This window comes from Trachemys scripta, chromosome 17 (genome assembly GCF_013100865.1).
Source record: "Trachemys scripta elegans isolate TJP31775 chromosome 17, CAS_Tse_1.0, whole genome shotgun sequence".
NCBI lineage: Eukaryota > Metazoa > Chordata > Testudines > Emydidae > Trachemys > Trachemys scripta.
In genome coordinates, this window is record NC_048314.1 from 5,000,493 (window position 1) to 5,028,385 (window position 27,893).

At 44.9% G+C, this 27,893-nt stretch overlaps 1 protein-coding gene across 1 annotated transcript in view; it reads left to right on the plus strand.

The window, feature by feature from the left end:
- The first annotated feature begins 3,019 nt into the window (after nt 1–3,019).
- Nucleotides 3,020–27,893, plus strand: part of NOXA1 (NADPH oxidase activator 1) — a 39,141-nt gene continuing 14,267 nt past the window's right edge. Inside the window, exons 1-5 of the mRNA XM_034752042.1 lie at nt 3,020–3,372; nt 4,764–4,846; nt 12,937–13,045; nt 24,045–24,179; nt 26,930–27,037. Of these exons, the coding sequence (XP_034607933.1) occupies nt 3,199–3,372; nt 4,764–4,846; nt 12,937–13,045; nt 24,045–24,179; nt 26,930–27,037 (609 nt within the window). The 5' untranslated portion in view covers nt 3,020–3,198. The remainder of the gene's footprint in view (nt 3,373–4,763; nt 4,847–12,936; nt 13,046–24,044; nt 24,180–26,929; nt 27,038–27,893) is intronic.

Genomic DNA, 27,893 nt, shown 5'->3' on the forward strand with positions numbered 1-27,893 from the left:
CTGTGGGCTGTAGTCCACGAAAGCTTATGCTCTAATAAATTTGTTAGTCTCTAAATTGCCACAAGTACTCCTGTTCTTTTCACTTTTAACCTTTTGCCATCTTGAAGATCAATCATTAGTTCAAACTTCTTGTTTTCTCCTAGCTGTCAATATCTAATGAGACAAAACTTCACCTCTCATCCCATGACTACTTAGTTTTCTTAAGAGCATCTTGTAAGAGACTTTGCATAAGTAGCACAGGAAAAATATCAAATTCTGATATGAGATGTAAATACAGAAGTATGGCTTCCCAAACCCGCTAATCGACAGAACTGTTTTCTTGCCAAAAAGAAAGGAGAGCAGCAGCAGTTCTCAGGTGATGCTCTTGCACACCAATGATTTATGGAATTCCTAGTCTGCAGAATTTTTGTAAAATGAGCAATAAGTGATTGGGGTGTATTTGACAGGATATGGCCCCTTAGAAAGATCTGTCTCTTATCTTATAAAGTGCCCCACAAAATGACTCAGCTGGAGATCTGCTATTTGACAGAACCTGTTGCTACTGGCACAGGAAAGAAACCTTCCAAACAGCATGTAAGGAGAGCTGTTCTTCCTCTCCCTGAAAAGAAAATGGAGATGTTTCATAATTGTAAATGGGCTCTTGATACTGCTATTCAACCTGAATATCCCCAGAAAGAGGGACTAGGATTTGACTGTCATTCCAAAACACTAAGCAGAGGAACCCACTGGTTCACTAGGCCACAACATCAGTCAATGCAAAAAAGCTGCACAAACAGTGAGACCTATCTGTACCCTTCTTGTCCCTAATCAAATTGGCTTTTTGTTACTCAGAACACACACCCACTCCTTGCAGCCACATATTCCAGGTGGATTCAGCAGGCTTACAATTTGTGGGGGGTCTCTCCAAGTAAGAAAAGGGCTTCAACTGGCAAAGGAGCCAGGACTTATCTTCCTCTGGTCCAAATTCCAGAGAGGAAGATTGGGCAGTGAGTTACCTCTCCTACTGCTGAATTGGCTTAGTAACTGTTTATCTGCCCCTCCTTCTTGTGCTGTTGAAGGAGGTTGCTGTGTTATGATGAAATATATCTTTTTTATACTGCATAGGAATAACAGATTCCTTATTATGTGGGCAGCGTGACATTTCAGAGTCCTTAACTATTCATATCCTTGATTTTAAGTGGTTGGCACTTAAATTAGGTGATAGGTAACTATACTGTTGTCATTTAGCAACCTTAACTGGCTTTGGAAAGCATTTTTATTGGATTTCAGCCAGAACCCTAATGTTTAAATTATGAACATAAATCCTACATTTACATGTGAAATGTGGAGTTTGAACATATTTTGTGCATGAAGTTTAGGATCCTGTGGTGAGTCATTTGGCTGTAACATTTTTGTACAGTAACTCCTCACTTAAAGTCATCCTGGTTAACGTTGTTTCGTTGTAATGTTGCTGATCAATTAGAGAACATGCTCATTTAAAGTTGTGCAATGCTCCCTTATAACGTTGTTTGGCAGCCACCTGCTTTGTCCACTGCTTGCAGAAAGAGCATCCCGTTAGAGCAAGCTGGTGGGGGCTTGGAACCAGGGTGGCCCGGCAGCCCCCCTATCAGGGCCGGCTCCAGGCACCAGCCCAGCAAGCAGGTGCTTGGGGCGGCCACGGGGAAGGGGCGGCACGTTGGGCTCTTCGGCGACAATTCGGCAGCGGGTCCCTCGGTCCCTCTCGGAGGGAAGGACCTGCCACCGAATTGCCACCAAAGAAGAAAGCAGCGCGGTGGAGCTGCCGCTGAAAGCGGCTTTTTTTTTTTTTTTACCGCCGCTTGGGGCGGCAAAAACCCTGGAGCCAGCCCTGCCTCCATCAGCTCCCCACTCTCCTAAGTTCCCTGTGCAGCTGCCACCCAGCAGGCTATCAATTGCCCGCAGTTCAGCTGTCCCTCCCCCCCACTGCCATGTGCTGCTCCTGCCCTCTGCCTTGGAGCTGCTCCCAGGAGCTTCATGCTTGCTGTGTGGGGGAGGACAGGGGGGCTAATGTCAGGGTATCCCCCTCCCCCCTGCTCCTGCCCCCCACTTACCCCATCTCCATAGGGCGGGGGGGGACACGACAGGGCTCAGGACAGAGGGAGTTTGCTGGCAGCAGCTGCTGTCTCAACTTGCTAATCTACATAAAAGGGCAATATACTTAGAGTGGGGTCAGCATACTTAATGCGCATCTCACACACACACACAGTGTATCTCTGTCTGTCTGACATGCTGTCTCCCCTCCCTCTATTTGTTCTGCCTTGCAGAGTGTGAAGCTACATTAACAACAATGTGTTAACCCTTGAGGGCTCAGCTGATTGCTTGTTCATCATTTAGCAGTAAGGCATTCCCTGGGAAATATCTCACCCTCTGACTTCACCACCTCAGCCAAGCTACATAATTATCATTGCTGTGTACAGTATTAAATTGCTTGTTTAAAGCTTATACTGTGTGTATATATATATATACACTCTTTCGTCTGGTGAAAAAAAATTCCCTGGACCCTAACCCCCCTTATTTACATTAATTCTTATGGGGAAATTGGATTCGCTTAACATTATTTCGCTTAAAGTCGCATTTTTCAGGAACATAACTACAACCTTAAGCGAGGAGTTACTGTCTTATATTAATATGATTATTTTATTTTTGACTGTGTCCAGAAGCTTACCAGGCTCTTTGCAGAACACAGAGAAAGGCAGAGCACCTGGCCAGAAGTGCTTCCTATCTAATTTTATGCATTCCACCTTTTCTTTGTGAAATACAGTGAAATACTGGGAGTACAATGCAATAGGTGAACAAATCTGTGTTTTATATGCTTTATACAGATTTGAGGCCAGACCTGCATTCGGTTATACACAAGTGTGTGCAACTGAGATGGCAATCTCACCGTCTATGTTCAGGCAGAGATTAAACAGTCTCCTCTGTCAATATTTAGGTTGACTCCTCCTACTTTTGCTCATTTCCTTGAAATCTTTGTGTTTCTGAACCCATTGAGTAATAAAGGGAGTATTTAGCAAAGTATGACTTAGAGGCTGCTGAACTTCCTTGTTAGCCCTGAATTCCAGGCAGGTGCACCTGTCTGTCAGCAAAGAGCTGGGTGAGGCTTTAAGGCAGCTGCCAAGATAGCCAGATCCTGAAGGACTTTAGAGAGGAATCTGTTTTATTTGTGTATACAGAGAGAAAATGGCATATCGAGACTTAGTGAGAGGCTGGCATGAAGGAATTCTGGCTATGGATAAGGGGGACTGGGATTCTGCCTTGAAAATCTTCTCCAGTATCGAAGAGCCATCCTCCAGGATCTATTTCAACATAGGCTGTGTGCATCTCTCAACAGGGAACCCCGAGGGAGCCTTGCAGGTGAGCAAAAGAAAGAAAAAGTAAAGCAAGTCAAAAATATAGGAAAGGAATCTTGTGTTTTGTGTTTACTTTTATCTGGAAAAGAGAAAAGATGGTTAACTCTGAATGGAAAGTGGAAATCTGCCATTATATTATTTCTTAGGAGATTTTCTAGTTATTATTATTTGAATTACCATAGCGCAGATAGAACGGGGAAAAGAAAATTATACTTTGCTACTGAACAAACCTTACAGTACATATTTCAGAGGAATTTATGGTTGCCTGATATCAGACAAATCTAATTCCGTTCCTGCTCATGAATCCGAGAACAAGCCAGGTTCTCTTACATTCTGTTTCTCCCCCTTCCTCAGTCAGTAAAGACCTTGATCATTGAAAACTGTGTCTTAGATTTATATGTGATGGCACATTTAAGTAAACTGGTGGTTTTTCCAATGCCACTATGACTTAATAGTGGCTCATTAATGGTAAATCTATGCAGTTGTCACAGTGGTTACACCCGGGAGGCCAATCTCAAGTCAGACACCCCAAACTAGTGGTATATTCTGTAACTAGATATCACCAAACCAACAACAAATGTGCGCTCCTGGATTACTATATTAGTCTCACCATGCAAAGTAATTCACATTGGAAAACATAATCCCAACTATACATATAAAATGGTGTCTAAATTAGCTGTTACCACTCAAGATAGATCTTGGAGTCATTATTTAAAATCATGGTAAAGGAGATGCACCCCTTACTTTCCAAAAGCACATACTAACTAAAATAACCTTCCTGGATGGGGTTCTGCTTTGACACCCACTGCCATGAACTAAGTTTACCACAGCTATGCAATGGCTCCCTTTATTCATCTGGGAAGTAGGCCCATCTGTGGGTTTAAGATAAGCAGGAATACTGACTTTTATGTGCATGGTGAGGAATCTTTCCATTTTCTCCTTCACATCCCCCACTCTCCACCCTATCACCACCTGCTTTCAATGATCCCCTCTCAAACCAAGTGGTTCCCAAAATGATTCTCCCCATGGCTCACCTGTGTCTGCTCACAGTAGCCAAGAACAGGCTATACAAGGTGCTTCCAGGCGTGAACAGCCAATTATGCTTCAGGCAAATAGGCCGTCAGATTACAGGAGCCTGAGCTGCATTCCACAATCCTGATTCCTAACAGGGTTATTTTAGGGACATTCCATCACTTTCTCCTGGGACTGGTTCTAATCTGCAAGATATCATTTTGATGGTTCACATGCATTCTCCCCCACACAGGAACTGCTCCTGGATTTCAGCCACCATGCCCTTCCATCGCTCTAACAAATGCCTTGCAATCACATCTCTCAGGCACCAGCTCTGTTATGTGGTTTAGCTAACTTTTGTCATGTCTGTATTTTTCTTCTTAGGCCTTTGATAAAACAGTTACCAAGGACAACCATCTAGCTGTTGGCTTCTTTCAAAGAGGGTTTGTCTGTCTGCAGTTAGAAATGTAAGTGTAATGCTTGTTCATTTCACTCTTTGCCTCTCTTTCTTTAATGATATTTCACCCTTCTGAAGTGCATTTTATCTAGTGTTCTCAATGCACTTTGCAAATATCAGTTAAGCCTCAGAAGATCTTTGGTCAGTATAATCTCCCTGTTACAGTTAGGGAGCTGAGGTTTAGAGAAAGGCAGTGACTTCCCCAAGGCCTCACAGTGAATCAGTGGCTGTAGCATGCAGACTCACCCCTGCGGCGCCTCCTGAGAGTCATCTCAGGGAATTAGCTCTGCCAGCCTTGGAGCACCCTCTGCAGGCCTGTGATCTGCCTTGCTGCTGGCCCCATGTCCCTCCCAGGACCACGGTGCCCCTTTCTCTAGGTGCTGCCCCCTGGCAGTACCCCCACAGTTCTGGGTCTCCCCCTCCCAGGGGAACCCCCACCCACTATCCCCACTTTGCCTCAGTCTTGGCTACTGCCCAATCTCCATCTAGCCCCCATTCACTGGGACAGATTGTAGTATCAGCCACTCATCACAGGCAAAGGGGTTCAGACCCATGGGCTGCCCCCTGCAATCCAGTACCTAATAGGCCTTACCAGGCCTGCAGCCTGGGGTTTTCCTAGGCTAGAGCTCCCCAGCTCCCTTGGCCTTTCCTCAGCCCTGCTCCACTCCAGGTATTTGGTTAAGCTCCCTGCAGCCAGGCCCTTCTCTCTGAATGCAGAGAGAGACCTGTCTGCTTGAGCGCCTGGCTCAAGCCTTTTATAGGGCCGGTATGGCCCCAGCTCAGCCTGCTTCCTCCCAATCAGCCCAGCTTTTCCCCTGCCACAGACCTCTCCCAGGGCTGTTTTAAGCCTTTCCAGGCAGGAGCGGGTGACCATCCCACTACACAGGCATAGCAAGGTACAGAACACAGACTCTGATTACCATACTGCATTGTATGTGTACTCAGACACCCCAAAGGCAAAAGTTAATAAACTTAAAGACCATATAACTTATAGACATAGCACATACACCCTCTCTAAAACTCTGGTATCTGGGTCCATCCAGAATCTTCCAGCCATTGAGCAAAGACAAGAAACATAGACGTCACCGTAGTAAATCAGACAATTGATCTATCAAGTCTGGTATCCCACCTCCCCAGGAAAAGCTGTTTACTAGGGCTGTCGATTAATCACAGCTAACTCATGCGATTAACTCAAAAAAATTAATCGTGATTAAAAACATTAAGTGCAGTTTTAATCGCACTGTTAAACAATAGAATACCAATTGAAATTTGTTTAATATTTTGGATGTTTTTCTACATTTTCATATATATTGTATTCTGTGTTGCAGTTGAAATCAAAGTGTATATTAATTTTGATTACAGAAACCTGGTGGAGTGGGGACAATCAATGGGACACAATCATTCCAGGGTACAAAATATATCGGAAGGACAGAACAGGTCGTGCGGGGGGGGTTGGGGGTGGGAATGGGACTATATGTGAAAGAAAATGTAGAATCAAATGAAGTAAAAATCTTAAATGAATCCACATGTTCCATAGAATCTCTATGGATAGTAATTCCATGCTCTAATAAGAATATAACCGTAGGGATCTATTATCAACCACCTGACCAGGACAGTGATAGTGATGATGAAATGCTAAGGGAGATTAGAGAGGCTATCAAAATAAAGAACTCAATAATAGTGGGTAATTTCAATTATCCCCATTGTGACTGGGTGCATATCACTTCAGGACAAAATGTAGAGACAAAATTTCTTGATACTTTAAATGACTGCTTCTTGGAGCAGCTGGTACAGGAACCCACAAGGGGAGAGGCAACTCTCGATTTAATCCTGAGTGGAGCGCAGGAGCTGGTCCAAGAGGTAACTGTAACAAGACCGCTTGGAAATAGTGACCATAATATAATAACATTTAACATTCCTGTGGTGGGAAGAAAACCTCAACAAACTAACACTGTGGCATTTAACTTCAGAAAGGGGAACTATGCAAAAATGAGGGGGTTAGTTAAACAGAAATTAAAAGGTACAGTGATTAGAGTGAAATCCCTGCAAGCTGCATGGACACTTTTCAAAGACACCATAATAGAGGCCCAACTTAAACGTATGCCCCAAATTAAAGAACACAGTAAAAGAACTAAAAAAGAGCCACCGTGGCTTAACAATCATGTAAAAGAAGCAGTGAGAGATAAAAAGGCATCTCTTAAAAAGTGGAAGTCAAATCCTAGTGAGGTAAATAGAAAGGAGCATAAACACTGCCAAATTAAGTGTAAAAATGTAATAAGAAAAGCCAAAAAGGAGTTTGAAGAACAGCTAGCCAAAAACTCAAAAGGTAATAACAAAATGTTTTTTAAGTACATCAGAAGCAGGAAGCCTGCTAAGCAACCAGTGGGGCCCCTGGACGATTGAGATAGAAAAGGAGCACTTAAAGATGATAAAGTCATTCTGGAGAAACTAAATGAATTCTTTGCTTCAGTCTTCACAGCTGAGGAAGTTAGGGAGATTCCCAAACCTGAGCTGGCTTTTGTAGGTGACAAATCTGAGTAATTGTCACAGATTGAAGTGTCACTAGAGGAGGTTTTGGAATTAATTGATAAACTTAACAGTAATAAGTCACCGGGACCAGATGGCAGTCACCCAAGAGTTCTGAAAGAACTCAAATATGAAATTGCGGAACTATTAACTATGGTTTGTAACCTGTCCATTAAATCAGCTTCTGTACCCAGTGACTGGAAGATAGCTAATGTAACACCGATATTTAAAAAGGGCTCTAGAGGTGATCCCAGCAATTAGTTGAAACAATAGTAAAGAATAAAATTGTCAGACACATAGAAGAACATAAATTGTTGGGCAAAAGTCAACATGGTTTCTGTAAAGGGAAATCATGTCTTACTAATCTATTAGAGTTCTTTGAAGGGGTCAACAAACATGTGGACCAGGGGGATCCAGTGGACATAGTGTTTTTAGATTTCCAGAAAGCCTTTGACAAGGTCCCTCACCAAAGGGTCTTACGTAAATTAAGTTGTCATGGGATAAGAGGGAAGATCCTTTCATGGATTGAGATCTGGTTAAAAGACAGGGAACAAAGGGTAGGAATAAACGGTAAATTTTCAAAATGGAGAGGGGTAACTAGTGGTGTTCCTCAAAGGTCAATCCTAGGACCAATCCTATTCATGTATTCATAAATGATCTGGAGAAAGGGGTAAACAGTAAGGTAGTAAAGTTTGCAGATGATACTAAACTGCTCAAGATAGTTAAGACCAAAGCAGACTGTGAAGAACTTCAAAAAGATCTCACAAAACTAAGTGATTGGGCAACAAAATGACAAATGAAATTTAATGTGAATAAATGTAAAGAAATATACATTGGAAAAAATAACCCCACCTATACACACAATATGATGGGGGCTAATTTAGCTACAACAAATCAGGAAAGAGATCTTGGAGTCATCGTGGATAGTTCTCTGAAGACATCCACGCAGTGTGCAACAGCAGTCAAAAAAGCAAACAGGATGTTAGGAATCATTCAAAAAGGGATACAGAATGAGACGGAGAATATCTTATTGGCCTTATATAAATCCATGGTACACCCACATCTCGAATACTGCGTACAGATGTGGTCTCCTCATCTCAAAAAAGCTATACTAGCATTAGAAAAGGTTCAGAGAAGGGCAACTAAAATGATTAGGGGGTTTTAACGGGTCCCATATGAGGAGAGATTAAAGAGCGTAGGACATTTCAGCTTGGAAAAGAGGAGGCTAAGGGGGGATATGATACCGATATATAAAATCATGAGTGATGTGGAGAAAGTGAATAAGGAAAAGTTATTTACTTGTTCCCATAATATAAGAACTAGGGGCCACCAAATGAAATGAATGGGCAGCAGGTTTAAAATAAATAAAAGGAAGTTCTTCTTCACATAGCGCACAGTCAACCTGTGGAAGTCCTTGCCTGTGAAAGTTGTGAAGGCTAGGACTATAACAGGGATTAAAAGAAAACTAGAAAATTCATGGAGGTTAAGTCCATTAATGGCTATTAGCCAGGATGGGTAAGGAATGGTGTCCCTAGTCTCTGTTTGTCAGAGGGCGGAGATGGATGGCAGGAGAGAGATCACTTAATCATTACCTGTTAGGTTCACTCCCTCTGGGATACCTGGTATTTGTCACTGTCGGTAGACAGGGTACTGGGCTGGATGGACGTTTTGTCTGAGCCAGTATGGCCATTCTTATGTTCTTTGCACTGTAAAATGATAAACAAAAGAAATAATATTTTTCAATTCACCTCGTACAAGTACTGTAATGCAATCTCTTTATCGTGAAAGTGCAATTTACAAATATAGATTTTTTTTGTTATATAACTGCACTCAAAAACAAAACAATGTAAAACTTTAGAGCCTACAAGTCCATTCAGTCCTACTTCTCGTTCAGCCAATCGTTAAGACAAACAAGTTTGTTTACATTTACGGGAGATAATGCTGTCTACTTCCTATTTACAATGTCACCAGAAAGTGAGAACAGGCATTCTCATGGGACTTTTGTAGCTGGTATTGCAAGGTATTACATGCTAGATATGCTAAACATTTGTATGGCACTTCATGCTTCAGCCATCATTCCAGAGGACATGCTTCCATGATAATGACGCTTGCTAAAAAAGTAATGCATTAATTAAATTTGTGACTGAACCCCCCGGGGGAGAATTGTATGTCTCTGGCTCTATTTTACCTGCATTCTGCCACATATTTCATGTTATAGCAGATGACCAAGCACATGTTTATTTTAAGAACACTTTCACTGCAGATTTGACAAAACGCAAAGAATGTACCAACATGAGATTTCTAAAGATAGCTACAGCACTTGACCCAAGATTTAAGAATCTGAAGTGCCTTCCAAAATCTGAGAGGGACGAGGTGTGAAGCATGCTTTCTGAAGTCTTAAAAGAGCAACACTCTGATGTGGAAATTGCAGAACCTGAACCACCAAAAAAGAAAATCAACCTTCTGCTGGTGGCATCTGACTCAGATAATGAAAATGAACATGAGTCAGTCAGCACTGCTTTGGGTTGTTATCGAGCAGAACCCATCATCAGCATGGATGCGTGTCCCTGGAATGGTGGTTGAAGCATGAAGGGACATATGAATTTTCACTTCTCGGAGTTCAAGCAGCAGAGAGTTACTGTTCCTTCTTGTCAGGGATTTATATTCTCTTCGCCCAGAGTTCAAGATGATGGGATGAGTTCACCTGCAGGTCTACTCTCCCTGAGTGTGAGGGGAAGCAATGTTGTATGTTCTTTAATGTTTCAGTGAGGCTGGCAGACCAGGTCATGCTACAATGTATTCAGATCAATTCACTTGTGTATTATTATAGATCAAAGAAATAGTTAGATGAATGAGTGTATTGGGTTTTTAAACTTCATGAAAACCAATGGGATGTTATTTGCATTGTTTTCACTTATCTGTTCCTGTTATAATATAATAGCAAACATCTACATTGTGTACACCTCTGTAACTTAATAACCCATCAAAGAAATCTTGTGAAATGCTAAGGAAGGACTTAAGGACTTTAACAGAAAACGCTTATTTAAAAGCAAGTGGCCATTATGTATGATGGTTTAAGGTCAATAGACTAAGTGCATTCCCCACTCTCCATCATCAAAGGAAAAGCCCATGTGGGAAGAGACACTGACAGCTTGTCTTCTGTCAGAAGATATAAGAATGGATTCAGGGGAAGATTCTTCATGTCTGGACTGTTTGGACTCTTACAGGGAAGTGCACTGGATGCAAAGCAGAGATCCCCAGGGACAATCTGGGTACCCTGAAAGACTTTGGGGAAACCAGAAGTTTATTACATCACTGACACCATTTGGAGTTACAAACTGTGACTCACTTGTGCATATATTTTACCTGCTTTAACCTCAGTAACTCTTATTTCCCTTTCTTAGCTAATAAATCTATAGTTAGTTTACTATAGAATTGGCTGCCAGCCTTGTCTTTGGTGTAAGATCTGTAGTCCCAGTTGATCTGGGGTGACTGGTCTCTTGGGACTGGGAGAAATCTGATGTGGTGTGGTCTGGGGTTTAAAGAATCTTTTATCACAAAGTTCAGCTTGCCTGGGTGGCACGATAGACTGGAGAGTCTAAGGGGACTATCTGTGATTCCATGGTGAGCCTGGTAAGAGTGATCCAGGAGTTCACATTTGTTACTGGCTTGAGGAAATGTAATTATCGTCCACACCACCAGTTTGGGGTGTCTGCCCTTGTTTTCTGACAGTCTGCCCTGAGGTAGTCGTGAGCCACTCCAGTCAGCGTGACAGTTTCACAATGGCTCCTTTGTGGGTCTTCTTGGTGGGCAGGACCTAACACCTTCTGTAGGCAGCCAGTATTTCTACATTAATTAATGCTCCTTTCTGTTTGATGATTTACACAATTACGGATGATTACAATGCAAACACCTCATACAATCTTATATACCCTTACGGGGTACAGATGTTATAAGTAAGATTAATACATGCAGCATCCTACAAGTCTTCATAAAGTCTAAACAATAAACACATTCTTATAAATCTAAGTCATATTTTAACAATACTAACACACAGGTGAGTTAGACTGGTTTCCAGCTGTGCATGTGTCAGTGTTCAGTGAGGCCTGGGGCCTTGGCATGAGCTGGCATCTGGGCTCCTAGCAACACATACCTCACTCCCCTTCCCCCCATCCCTATTATGATTTTAGTTGTCTCCATAGGGTGACCTTTGTGTCTCTGTGGCTATTCCCCTTTGCTGAGGGAGGGTGCCCATTGCCATTCCTGTCGGTCAAAATGGCTAAGCCAAATTCTGCTCTGAACAACACTGGGGTAAATTCAGAGTAGAGCTGGTTGGAGGAATGTCAGTGGAATCATATTCTGTTAGAATGTACCGTTCTGTTGAGAAGTTCATTTAGGAAGAAGAAAGGGGGGAAAGGTTTAGACAATGTCAAAACAAAACATTTCAATTCTTCATTTTGAAAAGACTATTCATTTTGATTTTTTAAAATTCTGTATGGAAATGAAACGTTTTCAGCAACTTGAAATGAAACAAAAATTCCTTTGCAGAGAACTTCACATTTTTCAAATTTGGAATGAAGTCAAATTAGAACTCTGGAATTCGTTCTCCAAGCAGAACTTCCATCCTCTGCACAGCTCTAATTCAGAGCAATTGCATTTGTAGTCAGTGAAGTTCCTCTGTATTTATACATACATTGTTTGTTTGTCTACACAGCAAAGACAAACCCCGAGCTGGCCCATGGGGGAGGGATAGCTCAGTGGTTTGAGCATTGGCCTGCTAAACCCCGGGTTGTGAGCTCACTCCTTGAGGGGGCCATTTAGGGATCTGGGGCAAAAATCTGTCTGGGGATTGGTCCTGCTTTGTGCAGGGGGTTGGACTAGATGACCTCCTGAAGTCCCTTCCAACCCTGATATTCTATGACTCAGGCTCAGACTGCGGGGCTGTTCCATTGCTGCATAGACTTCTGGGCTCTGCCTGCAACCTGAGCTCTGGGACCCTCCTACTCCTAGAGCCCTAGAGCCCAGGCTCCAGCCCTGGCCTGTAAGTCTACACTACAATTAAACAGGCCTGAGCCCTGAGAGTCCAAGTCAGCTGGCACAGGCCAGCTGCAGGTTTTTCTCAGACCCTTCCCTTTTAGTTGGGAATTGTTGTCCAATATCAGCATTACCCTTCAGCACTTCCTTTTTCTCTGAAATTTCTGCAAGGACACTAGCTAGGATAAAATTGCAAGGGATCCCAATTCCCATAACTGGAGCATAATGTGAACAGTTTCTACAGTTAGCAAGGAACTGTTAGCCTTTCCACTTTCCCATCTCCTCAGTATCAGGACAGCATTTTGGATGTCAAAAGTTAACAGACTCAGACAGTGGGATAAGACCAGATCATCACGGAAGAAAGGGAAGCAATAGTCTAAATTTAGTGATTCTGCATGTTTCTCCAGTGAAGCTTCCTCTAACCCAGGCTGTTGGGAAGAGAAGAATCCTCTTTGCTAGTCTGGTTCCTGAGCTTGATACTTTTCCCTGTAAATTTGGGGATTCAGTTCTCATCTTCATCTCTATCCTTGTGCACTGCAGGTATGAAGAAGCTCTATATGACTTCAGCATGGCCCTCACTCACCTAAGAAATAACCCTTTCATTGACTACAAACAACTGGGACTAAGGCATATGCTCTGTGCCTGGGAGGTGAGTGTGTGGGTGGGTAGGAGATATGTCTTTACTTATCAGCAATGGAAAGCCAACCAGATGCTTTCCAAGCTGTGTCCATCATAATTTCTGTGTTTGACGGTAAAACCCTGATATCCAGATCTATATGAGGATGAGTGTGCTGCCAGTCCAAATTGCACAATACACCTCTACCTCTACCTCGATATAACGCTGTCCTCGGGAGCCAAAAAATCTTACCGCGTTATAGGTGAAACAGCTTTATATTGAACTTGCTTTGATCCACCGGAGTGTGCAGCCCCACCCGCCCGGAGCACTGCTTTACCGCGTTCTATCCAAATCCGTGTTATATCGGGTCGCGTTATATCGAGGTAGCGGTGTATTAGCACTGCCCTGGAGCTTACCCACTAGCTTGGGAAAACTGGGAGAAAGTGATCTAATTCCAAAATTCAAACAGTATTTTTATATTGAAAGAGTGAGTAGCTGAAAAGAAATGTGTACAGAACATGTAAATGGAGATGAGACCACCCAACTTTCTCTCTCTAGTTCTACTGAGATTGTTGAGTTGCAGTTAATCCAATTAAGGAGTAGAGAGTAGTTCCTGCGAGGCATGGGTTTTTCCTTAAATTTCATCCCCGTAGAATGCATATCAGTGTTGCAATGAGCTAAAGATACGGTCTTTGGCCAGACTGCAGTCTCTGTAGAGATCCCTTGAGACCAATACCAGTGTTGTGCATACATTTTGAGAATGGAAGCATGAGCAAAAACCACATATCCATGTTCCTGTACACAAAAATGTCACATTATCTGCTGCTTATCACAGGTCCACCTGTCATGGATTCACAGGGCTGGTCTATGCCCCACCCTGTAACCCATCCCTTGGGAGTGACCCTTTTAGTGGGCCGGGCACCAGGGAACCACACAGTTCCACAGGGCAGGCTGTAGTCTCTCAGACTCCGAGACTGGGCCTTTGGGCACCAGTGGTCCCTGTCTCTTTCCATGACTATCTGCAGCAAATCCAGCCAAGCCAGACACCTACAGGAGGCTGTTAAGGTTGCCAACCCTCCAGGGTTGTCCTGGAGTCTCCAGAAATGAAAGATTAATCTTTAATTAAAGATTATGTCGTGTGATGAGACCTCCAGGAATACGTCCAACCAAAATTGGAAACCCTAAAGGCTGGTACTGTACCCAGTCAGAGCGCAAGGCTCACAGTGAGTACTTGCAGCAACACAGGCAGCCTTTTCAAAACAAGGTAACAATTTATTAATCACCTGGCTACAGAATCTGAGAGTTCTTAGGTTAGCACAGGAAAGTAAAAGTTAAGGCATAGTCTGTCCTGGCCACGCCAATGCAATGAAAGCTGTTTTCAACTCCAGTTCTGCTCTGGCTCTTTGCCTTCATTCCAGATGAGAACTGGTGAGTCCCTCCACAGGGCAGCCCTTATTCGAGCCACCTGACACCTTTTTGCCTTTGTTCTCCAGCTGAGTTAGCATGTTCTGCCTGGGGGGCGGAGTTCCTTCTATTAGGTGTCAACTGTTCAGTCTTCAGGGTGGGGCAAAGGGTGAGGGTGGGGGTCTTATTGTCTCTTCACATCCTTTGTTGACCTGGATTAGTTGCAACCTGTTAATGACCCAGCACAGCAAAGTGACACACATACCTCATAACTCCTGAGCTGTTCCAGAAGCAGTGTTAACCCTTTTGCACCCACAAGGTAGCAATGCAAAGTATAGAAGGAAACTGAGGCACATATAAATTCCTAAAAATAGGACAGAAAATTCCCATTTCTTCACACATCCCATGGGCCTAACTGGAAAACATGGCCCTAAGAATGCAAACTTTGAACAAATCCCAAGTGGTAGTTAACAAGGTCTAGTCTGCAACTGGTAATGTTATTGAGCACATTCTTTTAAACTCCCAATGTTCTGTCCAATAATTATAAATGTAAACACAACAAAAATTATTGCTGCACCATATAAAAGAAAGACAATTTACACAACACTGGAAATAATCTTAATGCCTGTGTATGTTCTTTACTCAGTGTATATATTGGGGATTCTATCCCATGTGTCAGATGTGATGGGTTGTTGTGACTTCCCCCAGCTCATGCACAGTGAATTTCTGTTTACACCTCTCTGAGGAATTAAGGGACAGAGATCACAGACTAGTGCAGTCTGTGTAACAAAGGGGTTTTGAGAAGTGAAAACATTTTAAACACAGATGCAGCTGTTGTACAGGGGCATATTTTTAGCTAGTCTCCTTTACATTACTTTGTTTCCTGTGTCCTGAGTCTTTTTGGATGCACTGAAAATCAGGTAGAAAAAAGAGAGAGTTTAATATTTAGACTCCCCTAAATATGAAAAGAGTCATTGTGTGTCTTCAGTCAGACAGGTCCCAGAATCTGTCAGGCAACTTTATTCATGCATGTGCTCCTTAAAATGCAAGGCGCTAAAGCTTCTATACAGCGAAGGTGTGACTTTATGGATCTCTCCCTGCATTTCCTTCCACTCTGTTGTCATGCCTTGAAAACAATGGGTATGCCTTTTGAGAGTGCAGGGCCCCAGGCACATCTGAAGGGTGGCTGGGGGAATGGGATTGGTGCACACGCTGGCAAGCACAAACATTTATTCATGAAGCATCCTTTAGAAGATATCAAGATGTGTATTCACACCATGTTGACCCTCTAATGTCCTCTGAAAAGGTTTCACATTTTGCAAAATATGAAAACAAAATCCCATTGGAGGATTTCACCATCAGCACACATGTATGGCGATGGTGATAAATCATCATTTGTGATTAATGCTCTAATGATCTGCTTTCATCTGAGTATCTCAAAGAGCTTAACAAAAATAAGGGCTAAACCCAGGTCCCACGCAAGCTTTTTGGAAAAAATAACCCCAACTATACATACAATATGATGGGGGCTAATTTAGCTACAACAAATCAGGAAAAAGATCTTGGAGTCATAGTGGATAGTTCTCTGAAGATGTCCACGCAGTGTGCAAAAAAGCAAACAGGATGTTAGGAATCATTAAAAAGGGGATAGAGAATAAGACGGAAAATATATTATTGCCCTTATATAAATCCATGGTACGCCCACATCTTGAATACTGCATACTGATGTGGTCTCCTCATATCGAAAAAGATATACTGGCTCTAGAAAAGGTTCAGAGAAGGGCAACTAAAATGATTAGGGGTTTGGAGAGGGTCCCATATGAGGAGAGATTAAAAAGGGTAGGACTTTTCAGCTTGGAAAAGAGGAGACTAAGGGGGGATATGATAGAGGTATATAAAATTATGAGTGATGTGGAGAAAGTAGATAAGGAAAAGTTATTTACTTATTCCCATAATACAAGAACTAGGGGTCACCAAATGAAATTAATAGGCAGCAGGTTTAAAACAAATAAAAGGAAGTTCTTCTTCACACAGCGCACAGTCAACTTGTGGAACTCCTTACCTGAGGAGGTTGTGAAGGCTAGGACTATAACAGCGTTTAAAAGAGAACTGGATAAATTCATGGTGGTTAAGTCCATTAATGGCTATTAGCCAGGATGGGTAAGGAATGGTGTTCCTAGCCTCTGTTTGCCAGAGGGTGGAGATGGATGGCAGGAGAGAGATCACTTGATCATTACCTGTTAGGTTCACTCCCTCTGGGGCACCTGGTATTGGCCACTGTCGGTAGACAGAATATTGGGCTAGATGGACCTTTGGTCTGACCCAGTACGGCTGTTCTTATGTTATGTTAAGCTAATGAGAGTTTTACCACTGAAATCCATTGGACCATAGTTTAGCCTTAATTAATCTCCACAACACCTCTGTGAGGTGCATAAGTATTATTATCTATGTGTCAATAACAATGAGGAATAGAACTTAGTTCTTCTGGCTCCTAGTCCTATGATCTTACCGGCAGACCATGGCCTATCTCAGGTTATGTGCTTATTTTCCTCACACCAATTCACTGCTCCAGCATCTGCCACTTGGACAGGGATTTTCCTACGCCTGCCCTGAATTTCCGCAACACCCCCCCTCCCGCCCCGCCCTTAGTTTTGTGAACTATTTACATACAGTGTTGCCAATTTAGTGATTGTTTGGAAATTTGAATTGAAATTGAAACATTAATACGCACTTTAAAAGTATATAAAGTGTATGATAAAATACGTGTATCTGAAAAAATATAATAGATTTGAAAAGTATGAACATAGACTAGGTTCCTTATACGGCTGTTGTTTTTTATGACCATGTCAGTACATTCATTTCGGTGATGTTGGCCAACCTAATAATTTCAAATTATGATTTATAAGCAAAGTCTAAATGAGCTCTCCCTGACAGCTAGTGATGAGCTAAGGGCTGGGGGAAAAGGCTTCAGAACCAGATTGTATTTACATTCACACCTAATCTACCTAGGCATCCAGCAAACAGAGCTGTGTTGCCAAAGTGATAGATTTTGGCTGGGGTTGGGTTACAAATCACTTGAATGTGTGTGTGTGTGTCGGGGGGGGGGGGGGATGAAATGTTGTTATTCTTATTATATGAGTAAAGGGCAGTAGAACTGTCCTTAGCCTGTGCTGATTGAGGGCATCAAGAGAGAGGGTGGGGACAGGTGTTTTGCTTGATGGTCTGCCTGAGTCACAAATACTATTTGACCTGCCCCTCTCCACTCTTTAAAGACAGAGCTGATTAGGCTCCATAGATGGTCTTTTGTTTTGTTAAATGACCACTAGAGCTGAAATCTCTGATAATCAGGGCTAAGTGCTTAGACCTGCTGTGGGGACAGCGTTTCTGTGGAAGAGACGGCCCAGTCTGCACTAGCAGTGAGGTTCCCCCACTGAGAGCTCAGCTGAAATCACTGAGAGCTGGTGGAACCTCAAGAGACCAACTCTCAAAGGTCACAGTGGCAGGTGGCAGCAGAAGGTGACGGCGCAGGGCCATTGGCAACAGAGTGGTGGAGTGAACGGTGCCACAATGAACAGCCGTGGCCAGAGCGAACAGTGAGCAGCTGGAGGAACGAGCAAGGTGCCTTCTGGCCCCCCACCTGGGAGGTGAACTCATGTGAAAGCACCTCTGAACTGAACTGAGTCTCCACTGACCAAGGACAACACTGGTGAGTGTTAATGAGGCTGTTAAGAATGCTGGAGACACAACACAGTTCATGTGAACAAACATGGCTGTGGCATCATACTTTCTATTTAAGCAAGAGATACCACACACTACAAACTGAAGGCCAATGTTAAGTGCATTGCCACTTGTTCATCCTGAACTTGAACACTGGTTCCAAACAAGACCAGCAAATGCTCACTACCTTTCTGCAAGAAACTCAACTGACTGGCTAGAACAGGGGTCTCAAACTCAAATGACCATGAGGACTAGTACGTTGGCCCGAGGGCCGCATTACCGACACCTCCCCCGCCTGCTGCCCTCGGCCCTGCCCCCACTCCACCCCTTCCATGAGGCCCCGCCCCTGCCCTGCCCCCATTCCAACCCCTTCCCCAAAATCTCCACCCCAACTCTGCCCCCTCCCTGCCCCTGGGGGGTGCAGGAGGGGTGTGGGGTGTGGTGGGGGCTCAGGGCAGGGAGTTGGGGTGTGGGGTGCAGGAGGGGAAAGGGGTACAGCAAGGGGTAGGGTGCAGGGTGCAGCAGGGGGTTCAGGGCAGGGGGTTGGGGTGCAAGGGGGTACAGGGTGCAGCAGGGGGATCAGGGCAGTGGGTTGGGGTGCAAGAGGAGTGTGGGGTGCGGCAGGGGGCTCAGGGCAGTGGGTTGGGGTGCAAGAGGAGTGCGGGGTGTGACGGGGTTCAGGGCAGGGGTCAGGGTGCAGGAGTGGTGCAGGGTATGGCAGGGGGTCAGGGTGCAGGAGGGGTGCGGCATGGGGCTCAGGGCAGTGGGTTGGGATGCAGGAGGAGTGCGAGGTGAGGCAGGGGGTCGGGATGCAGGGTATGGCAGGGGGCTCAGGGCAGGGGGTTTGGCTGAAGGAGGGTTTCGGGGAGCAGGATCTGGAATGGCACGTACCGGGGGCAGGGCAGGCTCCCTGCCTGCCTGTCTGCCCTGCCACCGCAAGAGGCTGGAACGTGGCGAAGGGGGGGCGGAGGGGCTGTGTGTTTCTGTTGTTTGAGGCATCGCCTCCAGCAGCTCCCATTGGCCGCGGTTCCCCGTTCCCGGCCAATTGGAGCTGCTGGGGGCGCTGCCTGAAGCAACAGCCACACACAGCCCCTCCGCCCCCACCCTTCCCCATGTTCCAGCCTCTTCCCGGAGCCACGCAGGGCAGGGCAGGCAGGCAGGGAGCATGCCCTGCTCCTGGTGCACGTCCGGCTGGAGCCGCTCTGGTAAACACTGGGAGAGGGTGGGGGGGCTGTGAGGGGCTCGCGGGCCGCAGAAAATCACCCCACAGGCCGCGTGTTTGAGACCCCTGGGCTAGAAGCATGTGGTGCAACAGTGAAAGACTCAACAGTTGAAAAAGCGAAGAACACTCTTACCACTTTCAAAAAATTTGCATACTTGGCTGATGAATGCACCGATGCAAATGGACATCAAGTATTAAGTCACTGTGTATGTTATCTTGATGTCAGTGGTAGGCCAGTAGATGCATTTCTAGATGTTCAAGTTATAGAAGACACATCGGCTGCATCTGTGACAACCAACATCTGAGAAGAGTTAAATGCTTGACAGTTGGACCCCAAATAGATGGCTGCTTGTGCATTTGATGGAGCTGCAAACTTCTCTGGAAGACATGGTGGAGCACAAGCTTTGCTCAGAGAAAAAATGTAACTCTAATCTCTCCTATACACATTGCAGAGTTCATCTACTCCAACTAGTGCTAGTATGAGCTGCAGACTCTTCAAAAGACATTTAAAAAGCTATAAATTTAATGTTTTCATTATATTCTTTTTTCAGCAAGAGTCCAAAAAGACAGAATATCTTGGAAAATATAGAAGATACACTGGGACTGAAGTTCAAATTAGTCCAACCTGGGAAAACCCTCTGGCTTTCTCATGAGCGATCCTTGGCTGTTGTTTTAAAATTACTCCAGCTGTTATTACTGGCTTTGGAAAGTATCTACTAAGATGGGATGGATCTAAGTAGTGAGGCTGGTGGATTACTTTTGCTACTACGTTCAGAGAAGACTATTGCTATTCTCTCTCTCGTAAGTCTGCTGTTGAAACCACTTGGGTCATTAAACAATGCCATCCAGGCATCGGCTACAACAGTAGTAGATCTTTGTCCAGCAATAGAAGCTACATTTGGATCAATCAGAGCTATCCATTGTAAAAGCACTGGAAGAAACAAAGACTTCAGTCCAGAAGTTGACTAATGAAGGCATTTATATTGAATCCTTAAGTGAAGAGGACAAGAAGTGTTTGTTAAGAGAACTGAAAAAATACACAGACTTGATTCTTAAAAATCTACAACAGTGACTTCTAGATTCTACTCAACCTCTACGTAGCTTTTACAGATTCCTGTCTTATAAAACACCGACAGTTGAGTGGAGTGAGGCACTACCAGCAATGGGGCTGCCATGTGCTCAGGATAGAATAGAGAATTTGAACACACAGTGGAATATCATACGACGAATGAATGAAGATTTGACTTCCACTTCTTTTTTATCATCATTCGTGGCTCGACCCGATCTTTATGCTATGTTTCCTGGGATGAAAGTAGTAGGAAATCATCTCTTGCTACTCCCAGTCACAACAGCTACAGTTGAGCGTTCTTTTTCATCATTGAATAGAATTTTGTGTTCTGAAAGAAGTCGCCTTCTGCCTGATCATGTGACTGAACTAATGAGCACATCAGTTGAAGTAATGGAAGTACCAGATACACGAGAAGCCACCAAAGATGAACACGTTGCATTCATGAAGTTCATTAACAGAGTTGTGCAAAATTATAACAAGAAACCAAGAAGGATGTAGACGTAGTTAGAAGGCTTGAGTAGCCTACTTTAATTTGTGTGATGATTTTAAAACATGAGTTAAATCTAATAAAATGGTCATGAAACATTTTTCCATTTTTACAGTGATGCCATACAGCTCACCTTTTATCCTCCTGGTCTCACCCCTCATCAGCCCTGACTTCCCCCCGTAAATTCGACCCCGCCCCCCAATTTCAATTCTTGAGGAAAACACTGCACTCGGACATCTCCCAAGCTCCATTCCCCTTGGTGCCACTGTCCAACAAGCCACTGCTCTGTCCTCAACTTAAATGCTAGCTGAGGGGGATCTTCTGGTCAACTTTCCCACCACCTCTTTTTCTTCTTTCTTTATCTATTAGAAGAACAGTAGCATTGCAGTCTCTCCCCTCTGATCAGGAGGATGGGCAGTAACTATTGAGGCAGGAGCCAGTGCTGCTCCTTGGGTTTGCCAGCAATGCACACTCCTAGGGAAGGCAGGTAATGCTCTTCATTCTTGTGGCCTCCTTAATGCTGCTTATCTCCACTAGCCCAAAGGTTACTTCCAAATCACAGACACAGACCTACCTTTTTATATCCTGGGCCCAGCTTTTCAATGTGGGCACCTTAGAGTTACATGCAGGTCTCCCATTAGGATGCTTACATTGCCTCTTGGGCTTGTAAATGCTAATTTATTGAGCCTAGAGGTTGATTTGAGCACCTAAATGTGGGCATTGGACACCTTGTTAGGAAGCCCACATTTGATAACTGGGCCAGGTGTGTTCCATTATAGCGCTGCTAACTGTGTATGTGCTACATGCTCTGGTGTTCATTGTACATGTGTGTGCAGGCCTAACCTGCCATATTAATAACACATGGGATCTGGGGAGAGTGTTGGGTTTTGAGGTCGGGGAGAGCTGCAGGAATGCTACAGGCACCCCATATAACATCTGGCTATTGACATCTGGACCAAGCTTAGCACCTCTGGGCCAGCCTCTTCCAGCCAGCATTCAAGACTTGGTGGATCCTCATACTAAGTTGCCTGGCTATTGTCTGATCTCTGTAGAAGAGCACATATTTATCCATGTGACTCCCCACTGCTTTTCCTCCCAGGGTGTGACTAGTGAATGTGCTGTCGTTGAGCACAGTGTATGCCACAGACAGGGGTCGGCAACCTTTCAGAAGTGGTGTGCCGAGTCTTCATTTATTCACTCTGATTTAAGGTTTTGCATGCCAGTAATACATTTTATCGTTTTTAGAAGGTCTCTTTCCATAAGTCTATAATATATAACGAAACTATTGTTGTATGTAAAGTAAATAAGGTTTTTAAAATGTTTAAGAAGCTTCATTTAAAATTAAATTAAAATGCAGAGCCCCCCGGACCGGTGGCCAGGACCTGGGCAGTATGAGTGCCACTGAAAGTCAGCTCACGTGCCGCCTTCCGTACGCGTGCCAAAGGTTGCCTATCCCTGCCACAGAACAAGGGAATCACAGCAGCAGGATACACGCTTGCAGAAAGCCAGGAAACACTCACAGGGAAAATGTTAGAGCCACTGGTGCCTAGAGAGGGACTAACCTACAGTGCCTCATATGTTGTCAGAGATGATCCTTCTTTGAGAACTCTTCCTCTTTTTGCCCCATGTACCTCTTTGCTTCCAGCACCCTGGTGGCTAGTCCTGATCTGACCCAAAGGCTCTGAGCTTGCTGTATGCAGCTGTAACAATGCGGTTCTGGCGGGACCCAACTGAGAGTGCCAATTCAGGACAAATTGCTTCAAACAGGGTAGTTACAGCCCTAGGCTGGGGTTTTTCCACCTCTAAGGCAAACCAAACCAGCCAGACAGTGAAGACTTTGGTCTCATCCCACTGGCTAACCACAAGTCACACAAGCAATTCCCTTAGACACTCCAGTTTCCCAATATCACCACTAGTGCCATGGGGACAAATGGTTATGAAAACCAATACCCCATTAAAAGAAAAAGGTTCTCCTGATCTCACAGGATCAAGCCCCAGTTCAATATACAAATCAGATCTTACCCACAAATCACGCTGTTGCCAATCCTTTAGAATCTAAAATCTGAAGGTTTATTCATAAAAGGAAAGAGATATAGATGAGAGCTAGAATTGGTTAAATAGAATCAATTACAAACAGTAATAGCAAAGTTCCTGGTTCAGGCTTGTAGCAGTGATGAAATAAACTGCAGGTTCAAAATCAAGTCTCTGGAATACATCCCCAGCCAGGGATGGGTCATCAGTCCTTTGTTCAGAGCTTCAGTTTGTAGCAAAATTCCTCCAGAGGTATGAAGCAGAATTGAAGACAAGATGGAGGAGAGGCATCAACCTTTTATAGTCTTTTCCAGGTGTAAGAACACCTCTTTGTTCTTACTGTGGAAAATTACAGCAAAATGGAGTCTGGAGTCACATGGGCAAGTTCCTGCATACTTTGTTGAGTTATAAGGCGTAACTGCCTTCTCTCCATGGGTCAATTGCATAGCTGATGGTCCTTAATGGGCCATCAAGCAGGCTAGGCAGAGCTAACACCAACTTGTCTGGGATGTTTCCCAGAAGCATAGCATAAGTTTGAAATACAGACAGTATAGAGCCAATATTAATAACTTCAACTACAAAATTGATACACACATATAGACAGCATAATCATAACCAGCAAACCATAACCTTGTCTTAGACACCTCATTTGACCCCTTTATGCAAGATTTGGTGCCACTACAGGACTTTGGTTGCAACCATGTTCTATATGGTCCCAGTTTAAATAACATAACATGACAGCAGCCTAGCAGCATAGCTTCATGAAGCGCAGAGTTTATTTTCTCTGAACGCTGTATGTGAAGTTTTGTCAGATCGCTCTCGCAGCAGCATCCCCGTGATCAATAGCAGAGGAAAGGCTGAGCTGGTTGCTGTGTCTGTGATGCTCTGAAAAAACAACAAAGAGTCTGGTGGCACCTTAAAGACTAACAGATTTATTTGGGCATAAGCTTTCGTGAGTAAAAACCTCACTTCTTCGGATGCTCTGGACACACCTTTCTGTTTCACTTGTGTTTCTGCACTTGGTTGGCTTCAGTGAACTTCCTGTTGTTTTGATTCCCTTGAGTTGCTGGTGAGAGTCTCATCCTCTTACTGCTGGTTTTAGGTGCTGTACAATACTGCAGCAGTGCAGTGCCGGCTTGGGCTGTGGCAGGAAGCTAGAATAACCCTGGAGGAGGCTATCAGACAGAGGCCTGAAGGAAGAACCACAAGCCTGGATGTTGCCCTTGAGTGGGTGCAGGTGAGACTGACTATAAATAAGGTTACAATTTAATCATGGAGGTTGTGTAGGTCACAGAATCCATGACTTCCAGCGACCTCTGTGACTTCAGCCTCCGGTAGTTGGGAGCTGCAGGATCCCCCGCAGCCCGCAGGGGCAGGGAGCTAAGGGGTACCCCTGCCACCGCTGGCAGCCCCCAGAGCTCCAAGCTGTCACATATGGAGGGGGACCCCCTGGAGCTCCCAGCCACCGTGGGCGGTGCCGTGGGCCCCAGGAACTGCAGGCAGCAGAGGAATCCTGCAGCTCCCAGCCGCTGTGGTGGCGGGGAAACCCCCGAGCTCCCAGCCGCCGCGGGCGGTGGGGGAACACCCAGAGCTTCCAGCTGCCGTGGGTGGTGGAGCTCGCAGAGCTGCTGGAGGAAGGGGAACCCCCAAGCCCTTGGGCGGCAGGGGAACCCCCGAGTTCCTGACCGCCGTGGGCCCCTAGAGCTTCAGGTGGCGGGGTACCCTCCAGCCCCCAGCTGCTGCAGGCGGCTCCTAGCTCCTGCACAGCTGCTCCACTTCAGGCAAGTTGGGGACCCGCAGATCCCCATTTTGTCAGGGATATCTTTAGTAAAAGCCAGGAACAGGTCAGGGCTTCCGTGAATTTTTCTTTTTTGCCCATGACCTGTCCATGACTTTTACTAACAATATCGGTGACAAAATCTTAGCCTTAACTATAAAGGTTTAAACCCTGGGGATTTGAGTCCTGGGGATACATTTCATAGGGCCTGTGACGAACTGGGACTGTTCTTGCTGGGGTGTGTGAATGCTGACAGGGGAGTGTGGCTGGGATGGTCTGCATCGGGGGAGGGGAGTCTGCCCGAGGGAACATACCTGAGCTTGTAACATGAGAACCCAGGAAGGGGTTGGAGGCCAGGTGACTCCGGGGCCGGGAAACTGAACAAAGGCGGTGGGAGGGGTCGCTGAAGGGGAGTGCTGGAAGCAGGCTGGAGAGATGGCTGGGAGGCAGAGATGGCTCTGACCCCCCAAAGGGGGGTGGGCTGGGATGCCCTGGGACCCCAAGCTGGGCCTAACTGAGGGGGGGGGCCTGTTGTCTGTGCCTGCAAGACCTGTCTTGAACTGTATTCCTGTCATCCAAATAAACCTTCTGCTTTACTGGCTGGCTGAGAGTCATGGTGAATCGCAGGAAGCCGGGGGTGCAGGGCCCTGACTCCCCCACACTCCGCAACAGGGCCCAAGTTAAAAAGCCTCCACCTGGGTTATCAGCACTCCAAAGATTGGGATGTTCCAGCTGTTCTATCTGCCCCCGCCCGCCACCTGCCTACAGTGCCTTTCCCTTCAAAGCATAGAAGGTGTGATAGCCTGCCAGAGCAATTGTCCATCTACTTTAGTATCCTGTCTCCATCACTACCAGCTGCTTCAGAGGAAGGGGAAAGTAACCCCATAGTGGACAGTTATGGAATAATCTGGTCATAGGGAAAGTTTCTTCGTAGCTGCTGCCAGTTAGGGATCTGCTTGTGTTCTAAAGCAGTGCTTCTCAAAGCCGGTCCGCCGCTTGTTCAAGGAAAGCCCCTGGCGGGCCAGGCTGGTTTGTTTACCTGCCGCGTCCGCAGGTTCGGCCGATCGCGGCTCCCACTGGCTGCGGTTCGCTGTCCCAGGCCAATGGGGGTGGCCCAAGGGATGTGCTGGCCTCCGCTTCCCACCGCCCCCCATTGGCCTGGGATGGCGAACCGCAGCCAGTGGGAGCTGCGATCGGCCGAACCTGCGGACGCGTCAAGTAAACAAACCGACCCGGCCCGCCAGGGGCTTTCCCTGAACAAGCGGCGGACCGGCTTTGAGAACCACTGTTCTAAAGCACGGTGATGTTCTCCCCTATAAAATGCTTTTAAAAACTCAGTTGAATGTAACTCTGGATATTCTTATTGTCCATACAAATGGCTAATCCTTACCCTCAGTGATATCTTGTCACAATGAGCCTCAGAGGTTAATTATTAATTCACAAGTTAAGCACTGTATTTCCTTTTATTTGTTTTAACTGTGTTGCTTTTTGATTTCATATCTTGTTCTTGTATTATCAAAGAGGATGAACAGGAGCTCCTGATTTACCTTTTCTAGACTGGTCATTATTTTGTATACCTCTGTCATGTCTCATCTTACACCTCTGCTCTCCAAAGGAAAAAGTCCCAGTTTTCATTTTCTCCTTGTACAAATCTCTCGCCATGCTGCTAATGACTTTTAAGACCCATCCCTGAACCCCTTTCATTTCTGTCATGACTTGTATGAGGTAGAGTGACTAGAAGCTAACATAATATTCCAGAGAAGACTGCACCATTGATTCCCAAAATGGCATTACGCTATTTTCAGTATTATTTTCATCCCATTCTTTGTACTTTTTTAAACATTTATTTGCTTGTTTTGGGATCTGAGTGCTAGACTCTAGTTACAATTTACAGAGAATAATAAAATCAAGGAAGATCAACAGGAGAAGCAGATTAGAGATTTATTTAGCAAATCTTATTTCACGCTTTCCCTTCACCCCTCCCTGATATCTCCAGAAATTGGCTTATACCCAGAAGTGTGAACTGTCTTAGCCTCTACATGTTGGTCAAGTCCAGGTCACACTTTTTCAAGCCCATAATTTCTGCCACACTGAATTCCCTGGATTGACCACACCCCATCGGGAAGCAGTATTTACTTTTCTCTTTTAAATGTTAAGCTGTGGTTAATGATATCTAGTGTCCTTGGTTTGATCTCTTCCCCTCACTGTAGAATCATCTCTTCCTGGAGCCCATACATGTTCCCCTGGGGGAATTTTTCAGACCACGAAAGGAGGAAGTTGAGCAGCTGGATTCAAAAGATTTCCTGGGTAAACCCAAGGTAAGGCCCCCTAGGTTGCAGAAAGGTCAATCCTAGTGTAAGAATGTTAGCATGGTGCCCTGATGACTAAGGTCAGCAATGAGCAAACTAAGATCCAGGGTCCTCTACCAGCCACAGCACCGACAGCCTCCTGAGAGTAACATTGCTTGGGCCCTCTGCCAGCCACAGTGCCTGGGAAATATCAGCTGAGATTCTTTAGACCCTAAGTGCAATGGCTCCATTGTTAGGAACCAGTCTTTCAGGTTTTCCTTTGTCACTTTTCTAGCTTTGAGTGTTTTCCTACCATCTGTCCTTGCCTGGAGCAAGGTGAATTTCACAAGTGGAGGGGAATAATCAGGGCTCTGTTGGAAGCATTTTTGTCCATAAGGAAAGTGCTCCTCAGTGGTTGGGCTTTTTATATCCATGAGAAATTTATTTTGAAATTAAATACTAAATAAATACTCAGCTCTTGTGTAGTACATTTTTTCTGAAGATCACAAAGTGCTTTACAAACATTAGTTATGTAACCCTCTCCTTCACCCCCAGCAAAGTGAGGGTTATTGTGTCCATTTTACAGACAGGGAAACTGATGTGGCTGAAGTTACAGGACTGTTTGTGAGTGGAAAGATGTTGCAGGAAATATGGGTCATTTGGAACCTTACCTGTAATAGAAGGTGGTGCATAGTTGCACTTCCTGAGGAGCAGAGCAGGGACCAAATAGTAACTAAGAGCTTTTCTTCACTGCAACAGTTAGCTTGATTTAATACACGCAAGTGAGAGTGACCCCACTGCAAAACAACACTAAAATTACACAGAGCGATTGGATTAGCAGCACAGAATGAGGCTTGGTCTATGCTGAACAACTATGTTGGTCAAG